The sequence below is a fragment of the Pteropus alecto genome, unplaced genomic scaffold, assembly GCF_000325575.1.
Source record: "Pteropus alecto unplaced genomic scaffold, ASM32557v1 scaffold48, whole genome shotgun sequence".
NCBI lineage: Eukaryota > Metazoa > Chordata > Mammalia > Chiroptera > Pteropodidae > Pteropus > Pteropus alecto.
This window is the reverse complement of record NW_006442110.1, coordinates 5,288,112-5,313,280: the sequence shown is the minus strand read 5'-3', so window position 1 is coordinate 5,313,280 and position 25,169 is coordinate 5,288,112. Positions and strand designations below refer to the sequence as shown.

The window sequence follows — 25,169 nt, the reverse complement described above, 5'->3', positions numbered from 1 at the left end:
TGTTCCCTTGTCAGCTGGCACATAAAAATCCTGCTACGGAACTCCTGCAGAAACTGGTTGTCTGTAGACACTCAGTACACAGTATTTTCCACTGAGATGAAAAATCTTTTCAAACTCTTTTCTCATAATTTTTTTCTTTCAAAACTCACTTGGGTTAGGAGATTTGAAACTCAGTCAATGCTGTGAAACTACTTCATTCTGTCGTTTATTATTACACTTCTTTGAAAAAAAAACACAAAAGGAGGAACAATGAATATATAATTTCAAGCTCAATTTCAGTGTGCTAAATAAGAGGCCTAGACAAATGGAAGGCAACTCCATCTAATATTTTTCTTAGGCAAAAGTGTAGAGAAGTTAAAAGTTCTGTCTCTCGGAATTTTTATTTTTTTCTAATTACTATTTCCTACCATTATTTCCTCTTACTTATCTATCTCCTTTGGTTTCTCTTCTCTTGTTTTCTTCTTTTTATCCTGAATCCATTTTAGTGATTCTTTTTAACATGGGCTTATTTTATATGGAAAGTCTTTATTAATCGAAAACGAAGAAAAATAGCATTGAAGACTTGAATTCAAATTTCAAGTGCATCAATCCCCAATGATGTGGATTTGGGCAAATCACTAACTAGAGCTTTGAACTACCATATCCTTATCTGAAAAATGAAAATATCTGAAAAATTTTCAGAATCGATGAATTATACCAATTATCAGAGCTAAGGAAAACCAACTAGAATAAAAAAGGTTACACTTAAATATACTGTAGTAAAACTGTAGAATATCAAAGGAAAACCTAATAAAGAGCGTTGAAGACATTGTAAACAAAAATTAGTCTGATTGACTGGATCAACAAAAACAACAGAAACCTGTAAGAGTATGGCTGAAAGAAAGTTAAAATAAATTTTTATTATATTTGTAGTTAAAATGTTCATTAAGATGGTGGACAAAGCAAAGATATTTTTTTGAGACAGAGAGCAGATTCTTACTCATTCTCTCCTCCCTCACGGACAGACTCTTGTTTTTATTGGGGGTGACTATGTCCTTAGACAGAAATTGCACATCCCAGCATCCTCTGCAGCTGGGAGAGCTATGTAGTAAGTTCTAGCCACTGAGGGAAAAGATCAGATGCAGAAAGGATTTCTAACGATGTTGGGAATCACTGGTGCCCTGTGTTTCTGCCCTGTGCACTGCTCCATGTTGCTCCCTCGTGATGATGAACTGGGAACTTGGTGGCTGAAGGGGATCCTACCACTCTGAGGCAAAGACTGAGGAAATGACACAAACCTCGCCCTGTGAACACGCCCACCTCTGCACTTTGTTACACAGGCTTTGTTTTTGATATGTCTGTAGTACGCTTTACTTTGATTTCAACTCTACAAATAAAAGAACATTTAGAATTTAAACAGAGGTAGCATATATTCTATACAGTAGGAGTAAAAATACGTTATGACAGAAGCTAAGGTTAGTAGAAACTGCAGTTTTCTTGTGAAGAATAGCAAACTGCCAAGAGGTTCTGAAAATCCTCTTAGAATGAAAAATAAAAGTGTACGTAAACACTTACGGGCTGACCACAATGGCAGTAAATGTCACAGTCTTAATTCTGGTTTCATAAAAATTTTAAAGTTTTATTTAAATCATAACTTAACTATGCTTACGAGTGACTTGTATTTATCCATGAAGTGAATATATTTCATCCTTAAATGAAACATACACACCTTTACTAAAAGAATAAGTCACTATTTAAACTATAAATGTATACATATTGTGGCACTGTAATTACTTTTATATATTAGAAACTATTTGTATTTAGCAAAAAATAGGCCTTAGAAACTATTTCAGTGAGTTATAACTGAACACAATGCTATTTGTTATAGACTGAAAACTGAAGAAAACTTGATTACTAACAAAAATATGACTGTCTATAGAAAACGCAAGTGAATCTACAGTCACATTTTTAGAAGTAAGTGGTCAGCAATGTATCGATACAACATACTAAAATTGACTGTGTGTCTATATCCCACCAATGAACCTTTTAAAAAGGTACAACTTACAACAGTAACACAGAGTACAAGGCATCTTGAACTAAAGCTCATGTAAGACATACAGCATCTTTATGGTGAAAATTTTAAACTTACTGAAAGCAATTAAAAAATTCTAGTAAACAGAGAGATGAACTATGTTTTATTGATAGGAAGACTCAATTCCATATAGAAATTTTCTTCCCCAATTATTCTGTTCTCCCCAAACAACCTATAAATTAAACATAATTTCAATTAAAATTACAGTGGAAGTGTGTGTGTGAGAGAAGTTTGTCAGGCTGATGCTAAAACTTATGAAGAGCAAAAAGTCAAAAATAGCCATGGAAATTTTGAAGAACCAAGTTGAAGGACACAACCAACCACATTTCAATGTTCATTATAAAGCTACGGTAATTAAGGCGATGTGATATCAGTACCAGGAGACGAACGGAGGTCACGGGAACAGAACAGAGAATCTAGAAACACACCCACGAAGGTGAACACGTATGGCGCACTGAAAACCGCTGGAGAAAGTATGATAAACGATGCTAGGGCAACTGATTATCAGTGAGGAAAAGAAATGGATCTCTAACTCATAGCACACACAAAATCAATTTCCAGTGAAATAAAAGACCTAAAATAAAATATAAAACTAAAATATGAGAACATCTTTATGACCATGGGGAATAGAAAGAGGACTTAAGACGCAAAAGCTATAAACCTTAAAGAAAAAGATTCATAAATTTGACTACCTTTAACTTACCATAATCTGTGCCTACGAAAATGCCATAAACAAATGGAAAAGGCGAAGTACAGCCAGGGAGATGGTCATTAGGGTCTGAAGAACTGAGGATTCATAAGGAATAAAACAAATTAGCCCAATGGCTAATGGGCAAATGGAAGTAGTAACCCAGGGACGAGGAAAGCGCATGACGAGTAACTGCAAAAGGAGGCTTTCCCTCACCAGCGGAGTCCACAATGATACTACGGATGCTGATCGAAGTGGCAAAATGATTAAATCTGACCACACCAAGGACAAGGTGCGGACACGGAGCACGGGAACTCCTGCGTACTCTGGGGCGAGGACACACTGGAATAGCCACTGTCAGAGCAAATGGCAAACCTAGCAGCAGTGAGGATGCACTTACCTAGGACACAGCTATTTTACTCTCAAGAGAATACAGCCTAGAAAACTCTTGTACCAGACATGGCAACCAGTGTTCACAGTAAACTGTTACGAAATAAAATACTGTAATCTAGGTAGCCGATACTGATAAAGATTCTGAGCAATGGGCACGTAGGCATCTTTCACACTTTAAAAAGAGACTGTGATGGGAGGTATTACGAATTTAAACTAGTACATCAGACTACCGTTAGAACTCATGGTGCCATATTTCAGGGCAGGTGTAGACCGGGAGAGATCGAGCCTCATGACCACCTGGGGGAGACTCTGATTTGCCTTCTTACAAGGGCTTACGCTCCTTGACTCAAAAAAGTAGCGGCCGCCAGCTACGTTACTGCATCTATGTTCTCTGCCTCCAGGCCCAGCCCCATCCAGTCACCCTGTAGGTGTGACTGACGGAATGACACTGACCTCAGGGCTGTGCTTTCACAGACAATGATGCTAGGTACGCAGGGGCCCTCTCTTCAAGTCAACGCGGTGTCATTTCCGTTACTGTCATTACTTTTTAATGAGGTCATATCACTAATCAGAAGACCCCAATGATCAGCACTTTTACCACAGATAATTAATGAAACGCTATGTCTCAACTCTGTTGCTCTGAATATTCCATGAAGTTGCTGTTTACTTATTTTCACAAAGTTGTAGAGAAAGGAATTATTTCAAAAGTCAAAGCAATCTGTAATTACGTAAATAATTAACAGGGTTCAGCATTACAGCAAGATCAAAGAATTGTCACAGGCAGGAAGGTGAAAAGCCCTACCTGATTCAGGCCAAAGGCCCGGTTCCCAGAGAAAACTGTATTGTACAGATTAGGGTGTATGCATCACTGGGGAAATGGGGGACCAGAGGAGGTTCTAGAGAGCCCCAAAGAATTGTGCCCAACCCTGTGACTCTTTCCTGTTACTGGGAGATAAAGGAAGCGGAGGGTCCTGCCGTATTGCCAGCCCTCCTCTCCGCTTTGCTCAGGGCTCCTGTCTTGGTGCCTGCCCTGAACGGCGAGGTCACTATCAGCTCCAGGAGGAAGGTCACCACTGCATGGACTGGACTGCGTCCTTGGAAAGAATGGGAACTCCAAAGAGTACAACTGTTTTAGGCTGTTTTCAAAAAAAAGATTCTACTGGGAGCTGGTGTCAGGTCCAGCTAACCAGTCTCAGAACTTGTCACATATTTCTTTCCCAGTGCACAGAAATATGTGCACTGGGAAAGATCTGTTCTTACCACACTTTCAAATTCTGGTGAATTCTCCAGACATCTGCCTTAAAATATCTCCAGTTTTTTTCTAATTGTTTTAGCAGTGCCACATAGAAAGTTCTTTTAACATATATTTGTATCTTCAAATTATTTATTTCTTGAAATATTTATTTCCTTATAGGAATCCGAACGTTTTGAGTGTTAGGAAAGAATGACTTTTTACAACCTTAGAGATATTGGTCAGTCAAGAAATAATCCCTTTGATAGTCAAGCGAAGCTCTTTGATTAAATTACTGAAAGAGACTTCTGAAAGAGACTAAAGTTGATTCATAATGCCTGATGATTTATTTTGGAAGCAGTATTTGTAGTTCACGAAACAGATTCACCTCATTTTTTGTCGTTTTCAAACCAGACGATTTTAGTATAACTAGGACCTAATACAATTAATAGGTATTGAAAAACATTTTAAAATTTAATAAGAGCAGCTAATGATAAAATCTCTGAGAAGAGCCTACTCCATTAGGTAGACCAGTTACCTCTCTGTTAAAGTAAACTAGGTTTCAAGTACACAAAATCATGAGGAAGGCAGAACAAAGAATTCTTAGATAGGACACCAAAAGTATGATCCATAAAGGGAAAAAACTGGACTTCATCAAAATTAAATTAATTTAGTTAATGAAATTTCAGAAAATGAGATAAGCTAAAGACAAAATATTTGCAAGTTGTATATCTGATAATGAACTTGTATCTGGACTATATATGGGAATTTTACAACTTAACTGAGAAAGAGAAATAACACCACTAAAATATGGACAAATGATCTGAATAGACATTATACTTCAAAGAAAATATACAAATGGCCCACAAGCATATGAAAAGACGTTTGACATCATTAGTTATCAGGAAAAAGCAAATAAAAACCACAATGAGATAATGCTTCATAACCACTAGGATGTGTATTAAGAGTAGATAATAACAAGTGTTGGTGAGGCTGTGGAGAAACTAGAACTCTCATACACTGCTGGTGGAAGCCTAAAATGGCAGAGTTGCTTTGGAAAACAATCCGGCAGCCACTGAAAGGTACAATGAAACACAGACCTACCTTATGACCCAATATTTTCATTCCTCGGTATGTGTCAAAGGTAAATTTAGAACAGAAAGAAAAACTCCCTTTGTACAAGGGTTTTACTTACTGAGGTTCCACTTGAGGCCAGTTGTTGTCACCCGATTGCAAGGCTGTCCGACAGGAATAAGGCCACACCAATCACCCTCCATTCCCGTGTCCACGTGCAATCTGTGCTTCCCCTGAAGTGGAGAAGGAATGATTGTTAAGACCCAGAAGAGAAAGGAAGGGGTGTTAATGGGCATTGAAGACCTGGTCAGATACACCAGGCACCATCCTAGGAACCTCACACGGTTTATCAACTTAATCCTGATAGCAAGTTCATGTAGTATACGCTGAATAATCCCAGGACCTTTCACCCGACTTAATCTCAGCAACAATTTTACATGGTTGCTTTTGTTATTACTTTTACGTATGAGAAACTTGAAGCTTACAGAGATGAAATGTGTCCAGGACCACACAGATAACAAGGGGCAGAATCAGGGTTCCTACATGTCCCTACCTGTCAATTCCAGAGGTGAGACTGACTCCACATGCAGAAGATGTAGCGCTATATGATGCAGAATTCTAGGGTCTTAAACAGTTGTTCAAGTGTAATTAAAACTACTGGTTCCCAAGTAAAATCTCTGCTTTGAGAATCGGGATTCTAAATTTCAGCATTCAATGTCAACCCTAATAGTAGTTATTTAACCTGCTTCCCATATGCATAGCTGCTCTAGTGTGAGAAGTACTTCTACTAGGAAACAGGATCAGCCCTGAGGAGCTGGTATGTTTCTTCCATTTTGATTATGAAAACTTATATAAATTACCATGTTTTCAATTTTTCCTTTTATGAGGAGATTAAGTTAAATGTAATGCTTAATTGAGGCCATAATGTTTGCTTTTAAAATAGAATGCTTGGAAACAGAGTAATGATTTTCCGTTTCTGTTCTATTCATCATCCTTAGGGTAGATGGTCTTTATAGAAAGATACCGCAAGTCCTTATGGGAAAATGCCACGGCATGCACGCAATTAGTAACGAAATGAAAAAGTACTTTTCATAATTCATATATCTCAGAGGGAATAAGTTCCAAAAAATATTCTTTATTTTAATAAAATTTAAAGTATATTCAATATAGACATACTACCAGACTAAGGCAGCTAAGTCTCCTTTTACAATCATTTTGCTTTTGGTCCAACTATGCCTTTTCTACTGTGTTATAAGCTTCTAAGGAGACTTAGCTGCCTTATTCTGTTGTATAGAAGGCCTCGACGTACGAGTTGACTATCTTTAGTCAAAGGATTGCTTTTATTAGAAAAACAGTTCTCTAGATGAGGGGTCCCCAATCCCTGAGCCGCACACAGGAGGTGAGAGGCGGGCAAGCAAGAGAAGCTTCATCTGCATCTGCATCCGCTACCCAGCGCTAGCATCACCGCCTCAGCTCCACCTCAGATCATCAGGCATTAGATTCTCATAGGAGCACCGGTCCCTGGTGCCACAAAGGTTGGGGACCACTGCTAGATTACATATTAGTCCTTGGAATTTAATACAAATTCATTCAGATCTTTACTATCTGTATAATTCATACACATATATTCATATGGTAGGTTTTAAAATTCTCTTTGGACATTCAGTCAGAAGGTATAAACTCAATTAAAAGGGCTTAAATATATTCAAGTGCAAAGAAAAATTTCAAAGGAAATACAAAATACATTCTGGATTTGGCAATCACCATCGGGAGAACAGATAGATAACCCATGTAGATACCAAGCAAGGGATTAGATGTACCCAGAGAAACATGCGTGGACTGGAAACACAATGCATTGTGAAAACATAACGCATAGTAGGGAACAAAATTAGTGTAAATTATACAACTCACAACTTACCTACGTAAATTAAAATAAATTCAAACACAGTAAGATACTTTCTCTAAAAACAAAATTTTAAAAATATGTTTGTACACACTAACGTGTTTGCCTATAAGAAGGGTAAAGAGTATGGGAATGTGGGATAGGGATGAAAGAGAATCAATTGATCGATCAATCGATGCAGATTTTTGCTTGGGATCAGAGTGATCTGTGCCATGAACCAATGAGTGTAACTGACTCAATATTGAGAACTTATAAAACAGTAAACATGTTTCCTAGATACAAAGCAATATAAGACTTAGAAATTCTTAGACTCTTCTGAAGAACAAAATAGATGAAATATTCCAATAATTCTAAATAGCCATTAAAGAAAGAGGAATAACTGGAATACAGTATAGAAGAAACTGAAGAATGCAATAAAAAATAATCTCTAAAAAAATAATCTTTGATGATTTTATTTAGTATCAATTTAGAGTGAAAGCACAGAAGTCATTATCTAGTTACAGAAACTTTCTACATATCAAAGTATAAAAATTAAAAATTATGCTTTATTCGTCAGAAGGCCCACGTGAGAAAGAGAGTGGAAGAAAGTGTAGTGGCCCTAATTTTGTCATCATTTCATATGTATGCAAGTCAAGAAACCGTGCGTAGGTTGTAGAATTTTAAAAGGGGGATTTAAAAACTGCTCGTGGCCGGAGTAACTGGAAATATGGATACTATGCCTAAGCAGCAGCAGTGGGGCCGAGGAAGGAGACTTGAGATACTTCTCTTCGTCCAGCCATGTTATTCACGTACCTCCACGCTCGTGTCAGAGACAAGTTATTTACACCACTACACACGTGGAAGCTGTGATAAGTGCATGGAGGGCAAAGCTCAGAGAAGTAGGAGAGATAACAGATCAGGGACGTGATCAGGAGTAGGGCGGGGTAGGCAGAAGGCAAGCGAGGGGTTCCCTCAGGAGTGACGCTTGCGTGGGAACTGAAGGATGAACAGGAGTCAACTCTGAAGGGAGGACGAAGAGCTTTGCAGGCCAGGGGCGACATGTGCAAGGCCATACGGTGATATCGGGACATTCACTAATGGGGAGGAGAGGGTGGTGCACAGGGCAGTGAAACGAATGTGTGTGACATTGGAATGGTGAACACATGACTGTGCATTTGTTAAAACTCATAAGAGTGTATAACACAGTGAACTCTAATGTCAATTATGGACTTCTGTTAATAACGTATCAATACTGGTTCATCACCTGTAACAAACGTACCACACTAATGCTGGATAACAGGGGTCATGGAGAGAAGAGGGGGTATGTGGGAACCCAGTCTAATCTGCTCAGTCTAAAACTGCTCTGAAAATAAGGTCTGTTAATTAAAAAAAGTCTCTCAACGACCCTGCAGTTTCTCATCCATTAAATGAGACTGACTACAATGTGATGGCAGGTCTGAGACCTGTGTGAGCCAGATGGGACATACCACGCACAGAGGAGCACACAGCCGCTTCTCAGTAGCCATTACAAACTTTGCTTTTTTTTTCTCTCTTTCTTTTAAAAAACAGGGTGTTTTTGTTTGTTTAAGCTTCCTTAATTGCTGGGCATAAAATTTTTCCCTGATTTACACTGAATAGCTTGCCATCTGAATTTGAGTTCTGTTTCTCCTTACTACTTTTCATTATAGAAATAATTCTCTCTGAAGACTCAGATGATAAGTATAAATTATTCTCCACTCTATAACAAAGGGAGTTGATAAGAAAGGGTGCTGTGGGAATTCTGACTTGCTTAGAATCGCTCTGGCTTCAGTACCGAAGGAACAAGAAATGGGGCTTTTCATGTCACGGACCCCAGCCTATTAAGGTCCCAGGTCCCCCTCAGAAAACACAGTGTATCGGCAGGGTTACAAGTGACCCGTAGCCTCCGGGACGTCAGGCAGTAGAGGACGCCGGATGAGTGCAGGAATTTCCCAGATGGCTCTACCTGTCTGGGTAATGGTGTCTCTGACAAGGAGACCTTGTGTTAGGGACTTCTTCGTTCCTCATCACGGAGGGACCGTTTTATCCTCCTGTCCTTGGGCTGTTTTATTTTCACTGTGTTTCAGTTAATTCTGATCTTTTAATCGAAGACTTTCCACCCTCTCCTTGTGGCCTCCTGAATGGTTTGGTCATGGTCAGATCAACACATTAGTATGTGTGGGGCTCCAACCAACTGCAGTAAAGAATGATGAAGGCAATAAGATCAGCTCAATTTTATGTAAGCCTAACCTGCTCTAAAATTAAAATCTATGTTTTCTTCTTAGAGTTTTATGGTTTTGGGTCTTTGGTCCATTTTGATTTTATTCTTGTATGCTGTACTGTTTTGTTTTTTTTTCTTTTTTTTTTTTTTTTTTTTTACTGTATCTGTCCAGTTTCCTCAATACTATTTATTGAAGAGACTGTCTTTAACCCATTGTATATTCTTGCCTCTTTTATCATAGATTAATTAACCATATAGGCCTGGGTTTATTTCTGGGCTCTCTATTCTGTTACCGTGGTTTATGTGGCTATTTTTATGCCAGTACCATCCCGTTTTGGTTACTATAGCCTTGTAATATACTTTGGTATCAGGCAGGTGATACCTCCAACTTTATTCTTCCTTCTCAAGATTGTCGTGGTTATTCTGGGTCTACTGTTGTTCCATATAATTTTAGAAATATCTGTTCTAGTTCTGTGAAAAATGTCATTGATATTTTGACAGAGATTACATTAAGTCTATAGACTGCTTTGGGTAGTATGGACAATTTAATGATGTTAATTATTCCTATCCATGGCCATGGTATATGCTTCCATTTGTATCTTCTTAAATTTCTTTCTTCAATGTCTTATAATTATCCAAAATTACAATTTTTGATACAATTGTAAATGGGATTGCTTTCTTAATTTTTCTTTTTGACACTTCATTATTGGTGTATGAATATGCAACCAATTTCTAAATATTAATTTTGTATCCTGCTACTGTGCTGAATTCATTTATCAGTTATAACAGTTTCTTGGTGGAATCTTTAGGGTTTTCTATATGTAATATCATGTCATCTGCAAATAATGGCAGTTTTACTTCTTCCTTTACAATTTGAATTCATTTTTTTTTCTTCTGACTGCTGTGGCTAGGACTTCCAATATTGTTAAATAAAAATGGTAAAAATGGACATCCTGCTCTCGTTCCTGATCTTAAGGAAAATACTTTTAGCTTCTCCCTGTTGAATACAATGTTAGCTGTGGGTTTGTCATGTATGGCCTTTATTATCTTGAGATATGTTCCCTCTATTTCCAGTTTGCTGAGAATTTTTACCATAAATGGATGCTAAATTTTGTCGAATGCATTTTCTGCATCTACTGATATGATCATATAATTTTTACCCTTCATTTGTTTATGTGGTATATCATGGTATTTGATTTGCAGATGTTGTACCAACTTTGCATCTTGAGAATATGATCTTAGCACCTGATCATGATATATGATCTTTTTAACGTATTGCTGAATTTGGTCTGCTAATATTTTGTTGAGGAGTATTGCACCTATGTTCATCAGGGATACTGGCCTTTAATTTTGTTGCTGTTGTTGTAATGTCTTTGGTTTTGGAATCAGGGTAATGCTGGCCTTATAAAATGAGCTTGAGAGCCTTTCCTCCTCTTGAAGTTTTTGGAGTAGTTTGAGAAGGACAGGCGTTAATTCTCATTTGAATGTTTGGTAAAATTCACCTGTGAAACCATCTGGCCGGGACTTTTGTTTGTTGGGATTTTTTTGATTACTGATTCGATTTCATTAGTGGTAATCGGTCTGTTCAGGTTTTCTTTTTGTTTTTTCTTGATTCAGTCTTGGAACACTGCATGTGTCTAGGAATGTTCCATTTCTTCCAGATTGTCCAATTTGTCAGCATATAATTGTTTGTAGTATTTTCTTATAAAATGTTGTGTTTCTGTGGTGTCAGCTGTCACTTCTATTTCATTTCTGATTTTATTTATTTTGGTCCTCTCTCTTTTCTTCTTAACGTGTCTGAAGATACCTTTTGATTTCTTCTTTGATCTCATTGTTTAGTATCATATTATTTGGCCTCCATGCGTTTGTGTGTTTTTTCAGGATTTTGTATTGTAAATGATTTCTAGTTTCACACAATTGTGTTTAGAGAAGATGCTTGACATGATTCCAATCTTAAATTTATTGAGACACTTTGGTAGCCTAACATGTGGTCTGGTCTATCCCGAAAAATGTTCCATGTGCACCTGAAAATAACATATATTCTGCTGCTTTGGGGTGCATTACTCTAAAAATATAAATTAAATCCACCTAGTCTAAAGTGTCATTTAAGGCTACTGTTTCAGACCTTGACATTTTTAATCTGAGGATAAACTAGTTTGTGAATTTGAGAAGTTACAGATAAGTCTTAGTCCACAATCAATTAATATTTTTTCTTTTGTTCCAAAAAGATGTTTAGCCAATGGTCTTTGTTTTTTAAAAATGCAAATTTAGCTTCATATGGCTAAAGGGGAGCAATATTATGCTTTTCTCCTATATCCTCAAGTCTGTGACATCTTTCAAAAATGAAGAAAAGGAATTTTTGTTAATTCCTCAGAGTTCTTGATTCATAATATACGCTAGCCTATATGTGATTTGACATAGGCAGTCATATAGGCTGACATTAAAGAACTTCTCTCAAGATTTATGCCATTACCAGAGACTAGAGCCACCTGAACTAATCATTGACTTCCCTCTACTCTCATGAATCATTTCATAGGTTCCTATTCTGTCCCCTGTTCTGAGCTAAGATAACTCTTGGAAGCCAAAAGCAAAGACGGAACAAAAATCAATCACCGACAGTATGCTTTTCCAATCATGGTTATTTTAAACATATTAACTACCTCAATAAGGTATAAAATTGTGATTTAGTGAAAAGAAGCAAAAATGTTGCTGGGCACTTCTGCTAGAAATCATAGCTGTGAGTGTGTTAGGAACAGGCGGCATCACGGAGTGACTTTCCCTAGATGCCAATGCAAAGCTAGAGCAATACACAAACAGCAATAAAAAATCACTGTCGCTTTGCATTATACCTCCTCTTTGCAAATGACTAGGGCATGGCTGAGAGAAAAGATAAAATCCACCCTAGATTTTGCTTTTGCAAAAAATACCACACACTGAGGCATATCTGAATCCTGTTTACATCTCTACAACCTTCCATCCAATAACTGTCCAAGTTTTATGCTAAGATATTTTGATGCACATTCCCCAAATACATGGCAATTTAACAAGATCACTCACAAAGCAACTGAACACAGGAAGAACATAAATGCACTTTCTACTTAGTATAAAAGATTCCAGAAGCAGGTGGCAATGCCCATTTATAAAATGGATAATCATTCATCAAATTGCTATTAATGCTAAACTTACTGTGGCTAATTGCAGCTAACTTACTTCCTGTGGCTAATTGCAGCTAACATTTCTGGCACACGGTTAGACCCAGGATGAGAGAATACTGCTGTACACTGATCAAACACAAGGCTAACCTCTGGTAGCTCGTCTTTTGTTAGTTTGTCCAGGTACTTAAAATTTTATCAACAAACACCATGGGAAATTAAATAGCCTGCAGGAAAGAAAAGTGCAAGAAATAAATGGAAGGATCTATACTGTATTTGCCAGGAGAAGAGGTCACCTCCCCCACATAAAGACAGATGTTTGTGCCAGCATACTTTCATACTGTGACTACTTATGGGACTGAAAGTGGTCACAACAGACGTGGCCCCCCAGCAAATTTACAGCTGTAAAATCTCAGAACTAAAAGACTTGTAGATTTTTTTCTTTTCTGCTCCACAAATATAGAATTCAAAATATAAGTGTATTGGCTTTATTCAAAAACCTATATTAAGTCAATGTTACATGTAAATATACTCACATATTGATTTTAGAATATTTCCTTTTGAAAATGCATTAATACCTCATCTATGGGTAGCTTTTAGAGTTTGAAGTCATGTTAGAAGCATATTTTCCAAAGTACATTCCACAGAATACTACTCGCAGGTCAGATAAGATTGTTGGAAAAACTGCTTCTTAGTTTCTCCTCTTGGAAGTCCTAATGCACGTCAGCATTAGATGTTCTAGGTAGCATTGCAGTAAAAAAAAAAAAAAAATCTGTTTACCTTTGCAAGTGTTTCCCACACTTGATCCTTTGCCTACCCCTCAAATAACACCTCGTAATTACCCATGGAATCTGCATCTCGTGACATCCACCTAAAAAACACTGCCTTGGAATAGTAATTTTGCACACAGCATCTAAAACTGATATTTTGAGTTAATTTTTTCATAGCCAGAATATTTCAATGATATATTTTGAAATTAATAACCTCCATCTGCCTTAGGTTTTGGAAATTATTTAATAATCTCAGGCTGAAATCATATGTGTTTTGACATGAGGTAGTTGTATTCTCTGATTAAAAGGTTAACAACAATACTGGATGGTTATCCAAAAGAAAACCTCCGAATGCTACTTAAACTAGTTTATTCAAAATTCAAAAATATTTATGAAATACCTACTATTGTTAGAGATAGTAAAATACTATAATGATAGGCTAATTTCCTCTTTAACCCCCTGACACTTACCTATTTCAAAATAAAATGGGTAAAATCAGTGATTATCCTTTCTTTCCTATTGCCTATTGCCTTGTTTTTACGACGTATCCTACCCTCTTTATGACTCCCTTTTTACTCCAGTCAGAGAAAATAATCTGGTGAGTGCTCTCACGTTAAATTGTCAGAAATCTACTCTTGACTCCTCCAAAAAATACAGACAGTTTAAACGATGACTTCTAAAGACAATACTTATCCCAGAAGAAAGAATGTCTAACAGTGGAAGCAGGACAGGTTACACTGAACGATACATTTAAAGACTGATCACAGAGTTTTCAAAGACCTTCAGATAAATGTTTACTTAACATACAGCATGATCAGGATGCCCACGTCCTTCTGCCTATTTCTTTGCTATTTTCTCCATCCTCGACCTGGAGAAAATTCAAAGCAAAGGGAAAGCTCTACAGAATTTTTTATAAAAACTCCCCTATGCATTCCAGTTAACACAAATCGCATACTTCTAATGACTACAATCATTAAGTATTTATACTACAATCATGATGTATTTATACTACAAAACGTGGCATTTTATTACTGTATTGCATCTCTCAAATGGGTTCATGTTGTATTCTTTAAAAAATATTGATTTCAAGGCAAAGACTCTTATTTCTGTTGGATTTATGGCATAGTAGAAGGAACATATTAAGTGTCTAGTAAATATCTGGCTGATTAATGGATGGCTTAAAGCAAAAGGAAAAAGTATTGATAAAAAGGTGCCAATATGCTTAGAAAAATAACAAAATCTGAGTAGATGAGGGAGGGTCCAGTTGAACTAAAAGGGACAGACACTTAGAATTCTTTCTGTAATGCCTGCTGAATTGGACACTAGGACAAAACCACACAAAACCAGTAATTATGAATGCCCTGTCAGTAGTATTGAAAATACACTTCAGTGTGTACACAGAGTACACATTTTACATTTGTATGTAAAATGGGCAGTGCTACCTCAGTGGGTTATTTTCAGGACTACATGAGATAACATGCATAAGGTGCCAAGAACTGGGCTTTAAAGATTCGCGTTATAAATGCTGATTTACTTATCTCTCTCCCTTTATCACGTCCCAAGTTTAACTTCAGCACAAGTTCTTTTCACTCTTTTCTGCTTTTTATTTTATAAAAGCCTAGTCACTTTGTCCCAGTAATTTTTAAAGAAAAATGAACGTGATTATTCGTCACAAATCTAATGTGAAATATTAACAGGAAGGGAGAAAAAGAAAAAAATTATTTAAATATTTTTGTTAACCTATAAGATTTCTAAATATCTTAAAGAGAAGAATCATATCTCCATTTGCTATGCAGAAGCTCTAGTTTTCTGTAAATGTTTCTTAAAATGGTCCCCTATTCTGAAATAGTCCTTCTTTACAGGAACGTGCCTTCTAACTTTGCTCATCCGTTCTGGAAAAGTTTTAAGAACTCCTCCTGAGATCTCATATCCGGTCATCATATACACAGTACAATTCTTAAAGTTATTTTTTTGAATTCTCAATATAACCCGAGCCTGGTACGAAGGTAACGTGAGGTTCTTTTTTTCATTTTTTTTCGATGTAAGCAAACAATTTCAATAAAATTCAGTTCAAATTCTAAATCCACTGGAATGTTTCTTAGATTTTCTCATAACCGGTAAAGTTAATGAGAATTCCAGCGCCGCAATGTAGATTTGAACTTTCCTCCTTGTGTTACCTGCACCGACTCGCCTTCTGTAAACTAGCTGTGTATGACGAATCTCCGACGACAGACAATCCGATTTCACACGATCACCCCAACACAGACATCCTCCTCTTCCCGACCCCTCCCTTTCATCAGGCTCATCGGTCCCCTGCGCCCTTCTCTTTTCTGTTATCCCGGACGCTGCGAGTCACTAAGACTGGGAGCGAAGCAGGGGTTAAGGGCGAGGTAGCTCAGAGTACAGAGCCACTGGAATGATCCTATTCATTATCCTATCTAAATAAACCGCAGGAAGCTGTTTCTGCCTGCTGAGATGGAGCATGGCCGATGTTCGTCCTGTTTAACTGAGTTGGGTGTCTAGTTGTTTTGTTTTGTTTTGACTCAAGTTCATGATGCTCAGGGGATATTGTTAGTGCTGCTGAAGTGGGGGGTGGGGAAGGAGAAAAAAAACACCTTTGCATTTATTTATTTATTTAAAACCCCAGCATGCCTATCGAACTTTATAAAAACTGGAGGAAATAATGAGAACGTTCCAGTTAAAGAAAGAGAGTGAGAAACGAGGTAGCAATTTTTGAATATCTGCTATATTCTAATACTCTTCTGGGTGCCAAACATCTCATAGCAACCGTGAGTGACAGTTACTGCTAAGACAGGGATTAGACTCCATACAGTCATTAATTGGCCCAACATCACCTAGCTAGTAACATGATAGACGTGAGATCTAAACCCAAGTGTGTAACGATTGGAAAGTCCACTTATTTTTACTGCATGATAACGTTTTCCTAGGCATCTAACGTCAAAGCCAGTCAGAATCATTTCATTCCTTTGCTCTTCCTCCCATCTTTGCCTTCTGTTCCCTATATTCAGCCTCTAAGTTAAGCTTTAGCATGACCTTGTCCAGTGTTTATCCTAATCAAAAACTTGAGCAGTATGAATGAATAACTACCGGCCTTGACCTCATCCACCCATCTTCAACATCTGCCACCCTAGTTATGTCTCCCCATGCATTTATTGTTCTTTGCTAGAGACTGAATATTGGGATGGTGCTGACAAAAATGTGTGGACGCTCATTTGTGTTTTAAAAGCACACTTCTTGGGTTTTCCAGAAGTTCAAAAATAATGGTTAATGCAACACCAACAACTGAGCCAAGATTAAGAAAATTAACATACAGACGTATTTTTAAAAAGATTTGGCTACTTTTAGTCAGGAACAAATAGGACAATTCCCGCCGCTCCTCCCCCCACCCCGCCCCAATCCTAGAAAATATTAATTAGAAGCAGTCGGGTTAACATTCAGAGGGGTTAAGACCCAAGACTCAGCTTGGACACCATGCCCCTGCCCCCATCCTTCCCCAAGGTCTGCAGCCTGGCCTAACCACGCACCCGTTTTCAGCACATGGTTTTCAGTCTAACTCCCTTACTGGAAGATAAATACCTCAGGGAAGTAAACCATATCTCATTCATTTTTATCTCTGAAAGTTCTTTGTAAATGTTGGATACAAGGCAGGAATACAAGAAACACTGATCACAACGGGGCCACTAAGCTTAGCTGTCTCCATATAACTGCTGTCGACCTTCAATTCTTATGCCAGTTCCCACCTTGCCATCCCATTTTTTTGTTCCTCTTTACATTAAAACTTCTAGAAAGATCTGTCTAAATTCATTATGTCCAGTTCCTCTCCTCCAGTTCTCTTACATTCATTCCAGTTAACCATTCCCCAACCTCTTTTCCAAACCGGCTTTCATCAGGATCACCAGTGTCCTCCAAACTGACATACCCAATGGTCAGTTCCTAGTCCTCATCCGACTTGACCTAGCAGCAGAATTTGCAGGTTATCCCTCTCTGCTCCTTGATACACTATCTTTCCTTTGCTTCCAGAATATCATACTCTCCTGGTTTTCCTCTTCATCCACAATTTCTTTTGCTGTCTCCTCCTCTTCTCTCGAAACTCTGCAAGGTTGGACTGCCTAAGGGCTGAGTCCCTTGGTCTCAGCTAGATCCTCCTCTGTCATCCACCTACATTTATGCCTCTCATGATCTCAATCATAGAGATCTTGGAGAATCCCAAATTTATATCTCCAGCCTAGACTTTTCTCCCTAAGTCTGATCTTGAATATCCAACTGCCTATTTGACCTGTCCTGATCTTTTACCTCAAAAACTCCCTGTTCCAGCTTCTGATCTGAGCTGACATCTACTCCATCCTTTAACTGCAAAACGTTTTTGTTATTCCATGCCGATAAGGAAATCCTCCTTACTCCACACTCTAAATACATCCAGATTCCCGCCACACGTCTCTCGATTTCCTTCAGTCACCACGTCAAGTTTCCCACCAGAGTTTCTCCTCAACTCAGCAGTCAAGGTGATCCTTTTAAAAAGTGCGTCAGACCTAGCTACCCCCACCCTGACCCCCGCCCCTGAAGAGAAACACTCCTAGCTGTTTGAAAGCTTTCCACTTCTCTCCTCTAGCCCTAAGGAGTCTGGCGGGACCTTCGCTTCTGCCCGCGGACTGCGTATACAGGAGATGCTGTTATTATTAAGGAACCCGTTCTGAGCAGCCTGCGGGAGTCTGCTCCACGCACGGTGCAGTGGTTAGAGCGTAGGTGCGAAAGAAAGATTCACGGGTCTGAATCTCTTTTCCACCATGTCTGAGTTTCATTTTCCTCATCAATAAAACCAGAATAAAAGGGTTGTTGTGAGGATTAAATGACTTTATACAGGAGGCACTTGGAATAGTACCTGCCACAGAGTAAATGGCTCCATAAACATTCACTATTATTTTATCATACAAAGGGATTAAAATGGGCAATGAAACGATACATTACTTTTAATTTTAGACAGTCAATTCACTTGCCTCTCATTTTTCGTGTCAAGAGTGTTAGGATAATTATGTCCTCTGAAAGCGACATGAAAAGTGCCCCATAATACACTATATATGATGTGTTGGCAAATGTTGGAATAAATATGCCTCTCAGGTTATATCGATCACGACCTTAATTGTTACAGGAGACTTATTTTGATATCTCTTACATGGAAGGTCAGCGTCTTTAACATCGTCAAGGCCAAAGCGCTGATTTTTTTCAGGGAGTAGTGTTCGATGTCTTGTGGTAAAATTATGGTAAGGTTTCTGAGAGAAAGGGAGCGCCTGAGCGCGGCCGAGCTTCACGGCCTGTGCTGTGAGGTTAGCGTCACGAAGACACCGCTAAGCGCACCGCACGTGATGCACTGGGTTTGAAGCAACGGCTGGTGTCGCAGTGGTGTTCATGTTCGTCACAAATTCCATGCATGGTGGGACGGGGGCGCTCACACTCACCTCACAGCCGAACTACCGAGTGTCGCCCTCTCCTGCTCATACGGGTGCGTGTGTCCGTGTGTGTCCGCCACTCTCGTCACAGTCCTCCGTGGTATTCAGTCTCCCGAACGGCAGCCCGTGAACCTTGCCTCCTGGCATGTGCGTCCTTGTTTAGTCATCCCATGCTGAGCAGGGCTGACCTGTGTGTAGCAGGCGGTGTGTGACCTTAGGCTACATCGTGGAAATGTTCCAGCTGCCCTCCGCTTGCTCGCTCTTACAGGCCACTTGCTCTGGGGAAGTCAGCTGCCATGGCATGTCATGGGGACATCCAGACAGCCCGTGGAGGCCCAAATTGAGAGGAACCAAGCTGCCCCCACCCCAAACAGCCAGCATCAGCCAGAATTACACAACTGATGCCTGGCACAATGGAGCTTCACGAGACCCCACGCTTGAAGCGCCCAGAAAAGCCAAATTCTAGACCTATGGAGAAATTCTGAGAGATAACAAACGTTTCTTGTTGTTCTCAGCCATCGAGTTTTGTGGCAACTGGTTACACAGCAACGGGTGACACACGCTCTGCCCTCCTGCCGCCTGTTCTAGATGTCGCAGTCTGCACTGCCTTGTCTGCCTCCCTCCAGTTGCTTTTCCTCCTCACTTCCTGTGTCCTGTCTGCTTCTTACATGTCTATAAAACAGAACAGGTACACGTACACACGCACGCGCACACACACACACTTTAACTTTTGCTCAAAAGAGTGTATAGGTCCTTAAAAAAGTAAATACGACTAGCTTTATTTTTCTCTGTCTCTAAGGGAAAACTATCAGCTTCCCTTTGCCCTTTCTCTTTGCGGCCTTCTCGGCGCGTGATCTGGACTGATTTCCCCTCATCTTTCCTAAGCTATCAGCTTGAGAAAGGTAAGGGCAAAGTTAGAGGAAAAAAGTTCCTCAACAGTCATCAAATTCCATCTTAATAAAATTAAGATAGGTAACATATCATTAAAGCAGAACACTTTATGTCTGACAATGCTACATGTACTCATTTAAAAAGACTACATCAAAGCATGAATGAGCTGTATTTCATAATGCTGCACACTGGGGAAAAAAAAGCATTAGAACACAGCACAGTAACTACCTCGCTTCCTAGCCCAAAGTCATTTATTTAAGAGCATTTAAATAGATGATTAAATGTGACCAGTTATTTTAAATTTGGTTTGGATGCTATAAAATTACCAAAATTGGACCCTCTAATACCCGACCCACCTCAGGAGCTGCGTCCTGTGTTCTCTACCCCATATTTTCTACTCTTCTAATTTTTTATATAATAAATTTTGTTTTAGTTTTGCCGGGACTAATTTATGGTATCCTAGAAACTCCATGATGACAGAAAAGAACAGGTACTCACAAACAACGCAGAATTACCAACATATTTATGGCCTCATCATTTGACAGGGACGGTCGAAGCTTCTCAGGGTTTATTCATAGCACCGCGCCAGCTTTCAATTCTTTGAAAATTGCTCCTTGATACCCGGCTTCCCTGAAATCACAGAGTGGCAGCCACTCTCTTCAGGCATAAATCAGATTCTAAATAACTGACAGCACGTCCTCCTCTAGACGTGGACGAGAAAAGCACCGCGTTTCCACCGCTGAGTGCTGGCACTCAGAAAAGCCAGTGCACCGAGGGCGTTTTTAGGGCTTAATTTCTGAAGTTGTCGGTAAGAAAACAGCCTTTAGGATTATAAAAAACTAAGGTCCTGCTCTTGAATGTCACTGGCATTTTCATATCCTCTCTTCTTTTATTCCCCAAATCCAAATTAAATACTAACACAGACTTAGTGACAGCTTATCACAATTAATCCTGCCATGACTTCTGTGTTTCACAGTTAAAATGTGCAAGTGCGTGTGATTTTGGCACGCCATCATACGAGCCGACGGCAAGCGAAATAGATGGCTACATACATGTGTGTGTAACTAGCAACTTAGAAAAAAACATAACATTAAAGACATAAGCAATAAAAAAAAGGCAGGATCAAATATTCTGAACTTTTTCCTGCACGATGTCAGTAATTCTTTGTTACAGGGGAATGTTAAGGAGTAGGCCATGGAAAGCTTTTATTCTAATGATCAGCAACATTAGTTTTTAACTATTTGGCATTTAACATCCAGCGGTCACGCTGGCTGGATGCACCGATGTACCTGGGTCTGAAAACCGTCCCATGAGAAAAACAGCTGAAAACCTGCAGATATGGTTTTCGATCAATGAGTTATCTCTTCACCTACCTATGAAAACAATTAAATGTTGTTTTTCCATTTAGTTGTTTATTTTATAAAAACTACTATGACCCTCTTAAGGGCCATTCAGATGACCGTTTCATAAATGAACACTGGCATTCATTCCACCTTAGTCACTGTATTTTGGCTTGTTTATCACTGTCTGGGCAACGAAGGGGCTCAGAGAATCAGCAACACTGCTCATCAGCACAGACTCTGGGGCTGACTGCCTGGAACCAGCTGCTGTTCCGCCACGTATTGGCTGTGTGACTCTGGACAATTAAATGAATCTCTCTCTGTCTCAATTCCCTTATTCCCAAATTTGAGGAGATACCTAACATCACAGAGTTGTTTCAATGGTCAAATTAATAGTACACTTTAAGCACCTAGAACAGTGCTTGGCACATGGTTTTCAATAAATCTTAGCTATTTCATCCCCATTATTTTGTCTCAGCAAATTAAAAAATGACCGAGGTGGGTTTAACGTGTGAACGATGCCCTGGCATGGGGACAGCGGCCATGCTGTTCGCCTTAACGATTCTCTAATTCTGTCAGATAACCCAGTGGAGAAAACACGAGGCAAAAGACAGGGTGCAATCACCATGCAGCGCGTTTCCAGGGAATACACTGACATAACTTCCTCCTGTCTCCATGTCGACCCCCATTCTAAGGTCAGTCTACATAGCACTGTTACGTCACTTTCCCAATATCTCAAGGCTGCTGTGAAAACAGACCAAGTAAGTGGTATAAAGCCCATTACATGAAAGAAAAAACCCAATGACCAAACATTGTCTTACAACTGTCATTATTTTACTGCTTTATTTTACATACTAACCCCTCTATAAATCCCACGATTCTTCTGACTCTGAGTTGGACTCTACAGCTGGTATAAGAAGTTATTGGGAAAAAGTAATTTTGTGGTAATGATAAATTCTCAATGATTTTTTAAAAAATATTACTCGCTTAAAAATTAATTGTTCAATTTTTAGAAACACTGGGCATTGGAGCAATAGGGGCCAGCCTGCCAGTGTATCCAATAAAGAAAAATTAGAGTTCATTCTGTAGAAACTCTCCCTTAACAGTCAATTTGACATTAGAAAGCATAAAAGAAGAGTTTTAAACACTAGGCAGTTTTTTTCCCATTAAAATTTATATTTATGTCCCTCTTCTGAGAGCTGAAGGATGACGCCTTATTAGACTTGAATATTAATAAATGACCTCATTCAATTCTTTAAGTAACTTATGAAAAAAATGCACTCTAAAAGTAAAGATAGATACAACTTCCTCAAAGGAGGAAAGTTAGTATCTAAATATCGTTAACATAAATAACATATGTTTGCAAGTGAAAGAATAATATATATGATATATACGCTTTTAAACGTAAGTAGCACATTTTAACCTGCCACTTCTCAGTTACTAATGAATAAATAATAAAACAATTCCCAGTCCTTTCTCTCCTAACATGAACTTATAGACTCAAATAGAGTGAATGTGGAAAATCAGAATATCTCTTCTGTGTGAGAAGTCAGCGTGGTGTGCTGGAGGGAGAAAGAATAGGACGGTGCAGAAAGAACACGAGATTAAGGTGAATGTGCTGTTTTCCGACCTCACGGAAATCCAGTTCTCCAGGCGCACGGAACACGAGGACGCGCTCGTCGGCTGCCCCATGATTAAATTAAGGCGAGGGCGGCGTGCCCATGTTTTTTTCTGGTGTTTCTTACCAATAGGGAAACTTTTAGATTAATCTGGTTTTAAAATAAGGGAAGATGTAAAAACTAACAACACTACAAAATTAGTGATGATGGGTGAAAATGTGAAAGAATTAGGGCCGAATGGAATGTGACACTCCCGCGTGAAGGGTGCTCTGAGCCCGGCTGTGCCAGGAGGAGCTGCTAAAATGGAGATGTGTCAAGATTTACTGTTTCGGACCTTGAGTCCTGGTTGTGACAAGCCTTCTAAGCACTGAAGACTTAAATACGGAGTGGGTAATGGGATTTTTTTTTCCTTATAAAACGTAAGCCTGATGAATGATGCTTGCAAGTACCACTAGTCATTTTTATGAGAGCTCAGCACAACAATATGAGGCTTTTCCCCATTCTCTACCCAAAAGGAGGATTTTCTTTGTTTTGGCTTCTCAAACATGGTCGCAGTCCCTGTTAGAAAAAAATGTCACCTCTAAAAACTTAAAGAGCTAAGATAACATACTTTCTAAATAATAAAAATCAAACGATGAATACATTTTAAGATATAAAACCATGGATTTGTCTTAATGACTGTATATCTAATTAGAATTTTAGTATTTTTTAAAACCACCAAAAATTTGTTTTACTTAAAATACATGTCTATGGGAGAATGAATTTGTTATGGTTTATAGAGAGAAATGACAGATGCGCATACAATTGTATATAAACGAAAAATCTCTTACTTAATGAAAATAATAAATAAATCTTGTAAAAATCAGAGAGTAATCTAGATTGAGTTTTGTCAGGCTCAAAGAAAAAGTAAAAGTACATTTTTATTATTATTTGACTTGAACATTTTTCCTGTTACTTGCCCAGAAATAGCCAGATAAACTTCTGACGTCACAAATTTGACAAGAATTATATAAAAGATAATTGTTTCTACTTTAAAAAGCACTTGATAATTAAGTTTTGCTTTTAAAAATAATGGTCCTGAAGTAAAAATTGTTGTTTCCATGTTAGAAAAGATGCATATCTGCATACCTACGAATATTTTCTTCCCAATATAGATGGTTCTGAACTGTAGTCTTTAATGCCAGATAATGGAATCTCATGAACATATTATAAATTTGCATCAAAACCATCTATTTTCATATTCGATTTAAAGATGAGAGTCACCTTGAGTTATTTTAGAATCTAAATGTGAAATGGAGCAATACTATCATTTATACAGTGAATAGTAAACATTCTATAGTTCATATCCAGGGAGCCCCGACATCAACCAGCAAAGTCAGAGGGGCAGAGGATGAATTAGGGAACAAGTGCACATTTCTTTGGAGAACCGATTTTCTACAGGGAGTAAATATTTTGGATTAGAAAAAGTGAAATTATGATCAAAATTTTATATGTAGCAAAAAAATATACCACTATGATGCAATTCAAACTTCCTTCGACCCCAATTTCTTAAATAAGAATTTTCTCCATAACTTTAAATAACAAAGTTCCAAGTTTTAAAAGTAATCAAAAAAAAAAAATAATCTCTAAGGCACAACAAAAATAATTTAAAATATCAAGACTAACAAAATCTCATGTTTATTCCAGACTCACAAATCCAACTGCCTACTCAAGATTCTTACGTGAAGGTTCAGTGGGCATCTCTAACTAAACACAGTGGAAGAAACATTTGATTCCTACTCCCTGTTCCTCTCAAGTTTCCCCTGAAGGGATCACTCCATTCAACGAAGGGCATCATGAACAGACGGATGATGTAATGAGAAGACAATATTTTGTAATGTTCAAAACTAGCAGGGAATTCATCTTTATAATAATATGAGGAACACCTGCAAATCAGCAATAAAAAGTTGATGGTATTCTCAACAGAAAAAATGAGTAAAGATTAACAAGCACATGAAGAGATGCTCAGACTCATCAATAATTACAGAAATACAAATGAACACAATTAGCTATCACTTGATTCCCATATAATTTATATCTACAGATGTGGATAACGTGATGTGTTAGTGGAAATATGGGGATAACTTTTAAAACACAATTTTAAAAAAAATCACACACTGCTGGTCTGGTAAAACCATTCTAGGGAACAGCCTGGCACTAAAGTAAACATATACCCTATGGTCTAGCAATTTCCTGTCTAGCTACATATATGTCAAAGAAAAGCTCGCACAGGTCCATAAAGGCATATATGTGAGGGGAGTCACTGCAACATTATCTTTGGTGGTGGCGGGCATGCAAGGTTTGGAAGCAATTTG

The 25,169-nt window shown here is 38.4% G+C and overlaps 1 protein-coding gene across 5 annotated transcripts in view; it reads right to left on the bottom strand.

The window, feature by feature from the left end:
- Window positions 1-25,169, bottom strand: part of TPK1 (thiamin pyrophosphokinase 1) — a 267,896-nt gene that overhangs the window by 68,555 nt on the left and 174,172 nt on the right. For all 5 annotated transcript variants that reach the window (XM_015596151.2, XM_025039012.1, XM_025039011.1 and 2 more), the window contains one exon: window positions 5,579-5,690. In XM_015596151.2, coding sequence (XP_015451637.1) covers window positions 5,579-5,690 — 112 coding nt within the window. The remainder of the gene's footprint in view (window positions 1-5,578; window positions 5,691-25,169) is intronic.